Genomic DNA, 8439 nt, shown 5'->3' on the forward strand with positions numbered 1-8439 from the left:
ATTATCGGAGATTTATTGCAAATTACTCTGCCATTGTCCGCCCCCTCTCCGAGCTCACCAAGGGTTATGCCCCCACCTGGCAAGATCCCAAGTCCAAAAAGAGTGGTGGCCAAAGCAAAGCCTATTTCAAGCAATCCGAGCCCTTTGGAGAACGGTGGACTCAAGCCTGCCAGGAAGCTTTTGAGCAAATCCGTGCCTGCCTCATCAATGCCCCAGTGTTGGCATTCGCCGACCCAACCAAAAGGTACATATTACATGTAGATGCCAGTATGAATGGGTTAGGCGCTGTCCTGAACCAGGAATACCCTGAGGGCCTCAGACCCGTAGCTTTTGCAAGTCGGAAGCTTAAAGACTCTGAGCACAACTATCCAGTCCACCAATTGGAATTCCTTGCATTAAAATGGGCTGTCGTGGACAAATTTCACGACTACTTGTATGGTGCCAAGTTTACTGTCAGAACGGACAATAACCCATTAACGTATGTGTTGACCTCTGCCAAACTCAGCGCAGTCGGACATCGCTGGTTAGCTGCCCTTGCCACCTATGATTTCACCATCCAGTATCGTCCTGGGAGGCAAAATATCGATGCTGACTTGCTGTCTCGACAGTATGCTCCAGAGGAGGTCAAAGAGTGGATCAGTGTCCCGCCTGCTGGCATCAAAGCCCTCTGCAAACAAGCCTGCAGCAGTGAAGAGGCAGATGTGCCCGACAGATTTGTGGATCAGCTGGGAGCTCCTGCCACATCAGTACCAGAAGCCTACATGTTCCCAGTGAACTTTAGCATCAACACCCTTGACCAGTTGAGCCCGAAAGATATCCAGGTATCACAGGATATAGACCCGGCAATTGGGCCGTTAAAGAAAGCAATGGAGAACAACAAAGGGTTCACTCGCTCAAAAAATGACTCACCTGAGATGGTGTTGTTGTTACGAGAAAGCCGCAAGTTGGAACTAAAGGATGGATTGCTCTACAGAGTAAAAGAAAAAATGTCTGGAAAACAGATCAAACAACTTGTCTTGCCAGCGAGATACCGCCCTATGGTGTTAAAATCTCTTCATGATGAGTGTGGACACATGGGAGTGGAACGCACTACCGAACTGATCAAAGACAGATTTTATTGGCCGCGGATGACAGCTGAGGTCGAACAGTACATTCAAACCTGTGGAAGATGTATCTCCAGGAAGACACTCCCTCAGCATGCCTCGCCCTTAAACCAAATAACAAGTAATGGGCCCCTAGATTTGGTTTGTATTGATTTTTTACAGATAGAGCCCGATTCAAAAGGTGTTGCTAATGTGTTAGTAGTGACAGATCATTATACGCGTTATGCACAAGCCTTTGTTACCAAAGATCAAAAGGCAATCACTGTGGCAAAAGTGTTGTGGGATAAGTATTTTGTGCACTACGGATTACCGGCCCGGATACACTCAGATCAAGGTCGAGATTTTGAGAGTCGCCTGATAAAAGAGCTCTTGTCCATGCTTGGCGTCCGGAAGTCAAGAACATCCCCCTACCACCCTCAAGGGGATGCACAACCAGAAAGATTCAATCGAACGCTCCTCGCAATGCTTGGTACCTTGGACACTGTACAGAAACAATGTTGGAGCCAGCACATCACCTACCTGGTACACGCGTACAACTGTACCAAAAATGATGCTACTGGATACTCACCTTATTATCTCATGTTTGGAAGAGAGGCAAGGCTACCCATTGACATTTGTTTTGGAATCTCACCAAACGGTGAAAGTGAGTCCTCTCACCAACAGTACGTCGCCAGGATGCGGAAGGAGTTGCAAAAAGCCTATCAGTTGGCATCTGACGCTGCTACAAAGAGTCATCTGAAAAACAAAGCACACTATGACCGTCGTGTGAGAGACTTACCGTTGGAGGTTGGTGACAGAATCCTCATTCACAATGTGGGTCTAAAAGGCAAGCATAAACTCCAAGATCGATGGAAATCAACACCGTATGTTGTTGTGGAGAAGTTGCCAAATCTGCCAGTGTACAAGGTCAAACCAGAACATGGCCCAGGTGCAGTCAAAACTCTCCATCGAAACCACCTGTTACCCGTCGGATATATGGTCAGGATGTCTAATCCGTCTGAAGATAAAGAACCTGTTCGGAGACCTGTCACGAGAGCTCAACTTACCCGGCAACGTCAACCAAAAGCTAAGTATACAGACCTAGCAAAGGAAAGTGACACAGAGTCATCAGACTCAGAGTTTGAAACTGTCCATAATCAACCTGATTTTGATGTGGATGAAGTCCAAAGACAGTTGGCAGTTGAACATCAAAGCTCTGAAGAGGACGAGAAGTCTGAAGAGGATCAAAGCTCTGAAGAGAACGAGAAGTCTGAAGAGGATCAAAGCTCTGAAGAGGACGAGAAGTCTGAAGAGGATGAAAACTGTGAAGTTTCAGAAAGTCCAGAACTTGCAGAAGCAGAGTATGAGGGATCGTCCGACGGCGTTGCACCTCCTTTGTCAGACTCTGATGTTCAAGAGACAAATAACGATTCTGTGGAAGAACAAGATTTAGAGGGAGCAAGCTCATTCACGTCCAACAGACCCAGAAATGTCAAAGCTTCTAAAAGTGCAAGACATGACAGTGACAAATCTTCCACAATCCGAAAATCACAGAGGAAAACAAAACCAGCTGTGAGATTAACTTATGAGAAACCTGGTTACCCATCCTGTGAGCCAGTTACCATCATGCACCATGGTATGGTCATTCAACTCAAGTTAAACCCTCCAGACCAGGACAAACGAACCAAAAACAAGGTGCAAAACGTCCAGAAGGTTCGCAGAGGAGGAGACAATGTATCATCCTTCCGAGTTAAAGAGAGACATAAGGTGTGATGAGGACATCTACACGGTCAGAAGGGGGAGGGTGTAGCCCTGTACAAAATCATTTCGGTTATAGTACATAAAATAAAATGTTAAAAGTATAATAAATAGTTGTATTAAAAGTTCATAATATGTTCAAGAGAAGATTCATAAGATTTAAAACTGTTTAAAATAAGTGTTGTAAAAAGGGAATAAATATAATACTTTCAGTTTAATACATTTGACTATTTACAGTTAAAAGATAAAGTATTTACAAAGGTCTTAAGTTCATTTAAAACATTTGTGATTAGGAAAGAAGGAGAGATGAAGAAGCAGTTTAGTTTCTGTGTGTAATCTAACTTGATACCTGTCTTATGTCAATCATTCCATTCTTGTGTTGTGTTTGGTTGTTATCAACCTCACAAGCCAATCAGAGTACACCATTTACGTAAGGGGCGGGACTAGTGGTGCAGGTTAGTGTGGGGTGAAGGTGAACATGCAGCAGGAGAGACGCAGACGCTATCGATCAGAGAGCTGAGACGGAGATATTCTGAGTGGGGAGCAGTTAAGTTTTATCGTGAAGGTCGACTACTCGTGGTCCTGATTTAAACTTCTGTGACCTGCAAGAGGTGAATATAATGTGTATGCCTGTATTTCGTGTTATATCTAACTGTTAGTGTTAATGAGACTGAATGTGTAACGTGGTTAGCGACATGCTAATTAGCGGTAGCATACAGTGTTAATGTGCCTGTGTATCGTAGCCTTAGCATTTAAGATGCATAAAGCGAGCTAATGCTAAGTCAACAAGAGATAGTGTTTGATACTGAGGCTTAACTGAATGATATGTTTAAAGGGCGGACGTTGGAGAGAGAGGTCGAGACGGGTTTTTCCAACAGACGGCCCTGCTGTTTTCCTACGTCTTCTTTGAACTTCGCTGTTGTGCGCCATTGCCCTCGTGAGACTGCATTGTTTGTCCCCGCCTATCCATACTAATCCAACTGGAAGTTTGTGAGTACTAACTGAACATTGTGCACGTGCTTTTTATTTTAAGCTCAGTAGAGTGAAGCGGCCATCACCGTTTTAGGCCACACCGCACCCAAGCTACATTCAACAGGCCTGCAACGGGTTAAGTTTTGAATACCAGGTTGTTTTAATGTTGTGTGTTTCATGTGAGTGTGTGTGGGCCCACAGGTAAATGTTTATTGATATATTAGTGTTTGGAAAGTAACAGAGAACTGTTGAATATAACTCAAGTATTCTATATATTTGTTATTGTTGTTTTTTTACCTTTTATTTCATTTTGTATAAATAAATACCTCTGAAGGTTTTGCATTTAAAGTACAGTTGTGGTGGTCCTTATTAAAGTTACAAACCTTATTAAAGTTACACACCTTATTAGAGTTGTATTTTTCTAAAAGAGCTCAGGCCCTGTCCCATAGTATTAACAACTCTAGTTTTAAATTTAATTACATGGGACCTGGGTTACATAAATGGAGGCACCGCTGGGATTTTTATTGACATAAAGTAAATGAGACAATCAAAAGTAACTGGACCCCACAACTTTAGAACTTTAATGTAAAAGTAACACGTGTGACAGTAATTAAAAGTAACTTAAACCAAGTACAATAATGGAAGTTCAAGCAAGCAGTCCAACACAAATAGAGCTAATTAACTGGTGCAAAGGAGAATCAGTAGATTTAAAGCATGCACTTCTGTTATATGGAGTGCCTGAAGGAGTTCCTACAGAAGACATTGAAGAAACAGCAGGGACTATCAAATCCCTGGGGAGAGTTGCAGTTAGGGGCAAAATGTTTCACCCTCAACAACAATCGCTGATGGTGTTATGCGAGTGTCGTGAAGAGATCCACCCCTCCAGAATTCCCCCAGAGATAATGCCTGTAAGTGGCGGAAGTGGTTGGAAAGCTGTTTACTACACTGAGCCTCAACATGATGTGTTTGAAGAGAAATTACTCACCTTTCTGCAGGGCGAAGGGAAAACCTTAGAGGACATCCAAGGTTTAAGTATCCCTTCCAAAGAAGGTAACAGTAACCCAGCAGACATCATCCGTGCAGTCGGTGATGTTATGCGAAGAACCAACAAACAGCCTGACGGCCACACATATCGACGTCTACGGACATTTTCCGGAACCGGTCCCACCCCCGCTGGAGAAGAGTCCTTAGACAACTGGCTTGAGCAAGCAACACTCTTAGTAGATGAAGGTGAATGCTCAGATCAAGGGAAACGACGCCGGATACTGGAAAGTCTCAAAGGGCCCGCCTTTGAAATCATTCAAGCTGTGCGTCTGACTCAACCTGATGCTAGCCCGCGTGAGTACATAGAGGCTATAGAGAGCATTTTTGGTACAGTAGAGTCTGCAGAAGAACTATACCTGTCATTCAGAGCCTTCCACCAGCAGCCTGGTGAACGTTTGTCTGAGTTCCTGCGAAGATTAGAGAGATCCCTTGTCAAAGTAGTACAAGGAGGTGGTTTATCTGTCGGCGCAGCTAACGGTGCTCGTATAGAGCAGCTCATTAGAGGATCCACCTCTGAGCTCATGTTGCTTCAGTTGAAAATTAGGGAGCGGAGAAATGATCCCCCTACATTCCTGAACCTGTTAAGAGAAGTGATGGAAGAGGAAAGTCGTCAATCAGCCAGACTAAGCCAAGTGGCACCCCCGCGTCACCAGCGTGTACGCACCATCCAGGCAGAAAAAGAGAAAGAATCTGACTCAGCTTCTCGGAGTGAGTTACAAGCGCAGATTGGAGAACTAAGAGCGCAGTTGGAAGAGAGAAACAACTCGCCACCTCAATCACTACCTGATGATTCCTTCAAAGGCTATAAAGAGAAGCAAAACCAGAAGAATGGATCACAGAGCGAACTACATTCTCTGAAAAAACAAGTGAAGGCGTTGGAAAATAAACTGAGTGTAATGACAGTGAAATACACCTCAGAACCCCAACGAGAACACAAAATGCAGCCCCACCGACACAAAGGAGCTCCAGGTCATAAGCCCACTCCTTCCAAAGTATCCAAGGAAGATGAATGTTTTTGTTATCGGTGTGGGGAAAATGGTCACATAGCTACTAGATGTACTGCCCCGGAGAACCCCCGGAAAGTCATTAGCAAGCTCATACGCTTGGTGCGAAGCTCCTCTGACCCTAACAAAGAAAACCAAAGCCCACGGCTGAAGAGCAGTGTGTAGCTAGAACCAACAAGATTGAAGTCCCAGAAACTAACACAGACTTGCCTGAGGGTCTTGTAGGTCCATCATTTATTCATACCATCAAAGTCAATGATGTGGTCTGCGATGCTCTCATCGACAGTGGGTCCAACGTGACTATTATCTTTGAAAGCTGGTACAACGAACACTTGTCAGATGTCCCAATAAAACCCCTCTCCTGCCTTGGACTCTGGGGCCTGGCTGACACAGAGTATCCGTACAAAGGGTACGTTGTCGTAGAGATGGAGTTTACTGAGGAGATCACTGGTGTATCAGGGCGCGTAGAAGTGCTCGCCTTGATTTGTCCTGAGCCAAGAAACCAGCAACAAACCCCTGTGCTGGTTGGAACCAATACATCTCTGTTCCGCCGCCTGTGGGAGCTGGTGAAGACAAAAGGAGACCAGAATGCTGTTCACTCCATGAGAATTCAGTCAGTGTACGCCCCAGCTAAAGCACAAGAGCAGTTAACTAAGGATGAAGTTTTGGGACAGATTAAGTGGAAAGGCCCCAATCCACTCTCTATTGCTCCAGGTGCAAAGTATTATGCAACCTGCTCAGTAGACAGAAAGAGTGCCCCATCCAAAGATCTTGTGATGATTGATGCACCCACTGCCCAGTGTCTCCCCGCTGGTGTGCTGGTACAGCCAGGTGTGCTCCCAGACACTGATATAGACAGTAACGGTTTCACTGTGCTCATTCAAAATGAGTCCAAAAAAACGACCTCCATACCGGTGGGGGCCGTCATTGCTGAGCTGTATGCTGTGGACACAGTTACCCCAATCCAGCCATCCGACCTCTCATCAGAAACCCTTGATCCAAGTCTCTTCAATTTCGGAGATTCCCCTATCCCTGAAGAGTGGAAGAGTCGACTTCAGCAGAAGTTGGCAGAGAGGCAGAATGTTTTCTCATTGCATGAGTGGGATGTTGGTGTGGCCAAAGGGGTTGAACATAACATTCGCCTGCATGATCCCAGACCTTTCAGAGAGAGATCAAGGAGAATTGCCCCTGCAGACATTGATGATGTGAGGCGACACATACAACAGTTGCTGGCCAATGGGATTATCACAGAGTCCCGCAGTCCCTATGCCTCACCGATCGTTGTAGTCCGCAAAAAGAATGGGACAATAAGAATATGTATCGACTACAGAACACTCAACAACCGCACCACACCAGACCAGTACACAATGCCACGCATTGACGACGCATTGGACTCTTTGTCAGGCAGCCAATGGTTCTCGGTCCTAGATCTGCGTAGTGGCTACTACCAGATAGAGATGGCACCAGAGGACAAAGAAAAGACAGCGTTCATTTGCCCCCTTGGTTTCTACCAATTTGAGCGCATGCCACAGGGAATCACAGGAGCGCCTGCGACGTTCCAGCGTCTAATGGAGAAGGCAGTCGGAGATATGCACCTTCTGGAAGCCATTGTGTACCTAGACGACATTATTATTTTTGGCAAAACACTTGAAGAACACGAGCAACGTCTTTTCAAAGTGCTGGACAGACTAGAGGAGGTCGGACTGAAGGTTTCCATTGACAAATGCCAGTTTTGTCAACCTCAAGTCAAGTATGTGGGTCACCTCATTTCTGTGGATGGAATAGCTTCTGATCCAGACAAGGTGGAGGTAGTAAAACACTGGAAAGTACCCACTCACCTGAAGCCTCTCAAGTCTTTCCTCGGATTCTGCAGTTATTATCGGAGATTTATTGCAAATTACTCTGCCATTGTCCGCCCCCTCTCCGAGCTCACCAAGGGTTATGCCCCCACCTGGCAAGATCCCAAGTCCAAAAAGAGTGGTGGCCAAAGCAAAGCCTATTTCAAGCAATCCGAGCCCTTTGGAGAACGGTGGACTCAAGCCTGCCAGGAAGCTTTTGAGCAAATCCGTGCCTGCCTCATCAATGCCCCAGTGTTGGCATTCGCCGACCCAACCAAAAGGTACATATTACATGTAGATGCCAGTATGAATGGGTTAGGCGCTGTCCTGAACCAGGAATACCCTGAGGGCCTCAGACCCGTAGCTTTTGCAAGTCGGAAGCTTAAAGACTCTGAGCACAACTATCCAGTCCACCAATTGGAATTCCTTGCATTAAAATGGGCTGTCGTGGACAAATTTCACGACTACTTGTATGGTGCCAAGTTTACTGTCAGAACGGACAATAACCCATTAACGTATGTGTTGACCTCTGCCAAACTCAGCGCAGTCGGACATCGCTGGTTAGCTGCCCTTGCCACCTATGATTTCACCATCCAGTATCGTCCTGGGAGGCAAAATATCGATGCTGACTTGCTGTCTCGACAGTATGCTCCAGAGGAGGTCAAAGAGTGGATCAGTGTCCCGCCTGCTGGCATCAAAGCCCTCTGCAAACAAGCCTGCAGCAGTGAAGAGGCAGATGTG

The 8439-nt window shown here is 45.7% G+C and overlaps 1 protein-coding gene across 1 annotated transcript; it reads left to right on the plus strand.

Moving 5' to 3' along the window:
• The first annotated feature begins 2642 nt into the window (after positions 1-2642).
• On the plus strand, positions 2643-6025 carry LOC117815502 (paraneoplastic antigen Ma1 homolog). Its single transcript, XM_034687258.1, has 2 exons — positions 2643-3451; positions 3676-6025. Exon 2 carries the CDS (start codon positions 4451-4453, stop codon positions 6023-6025), a length of 1575 nt encoding a protein of 524 aa, XP_034543149.1. The 5' UTR covers positions 2643-3451; positions 3676-4450.
• The last annotated feature ends 2414 nt before the right edge of the window (positions 6026-8439 follow it).

This window comes from Notolabrus celidotus, chromosome 7, assembly GCF_009762535.1.
Source record: "Notolabrus celidotus isolate fNotCel1 chromosome 7, fNotCel1.pri, whole genome shotgun sequence".
NCBI lineage: Eukaryota > Metazoa > Chordata > Actinopteri > Labriformes > Labridae > Notolabrus > Notolabrus celidotus.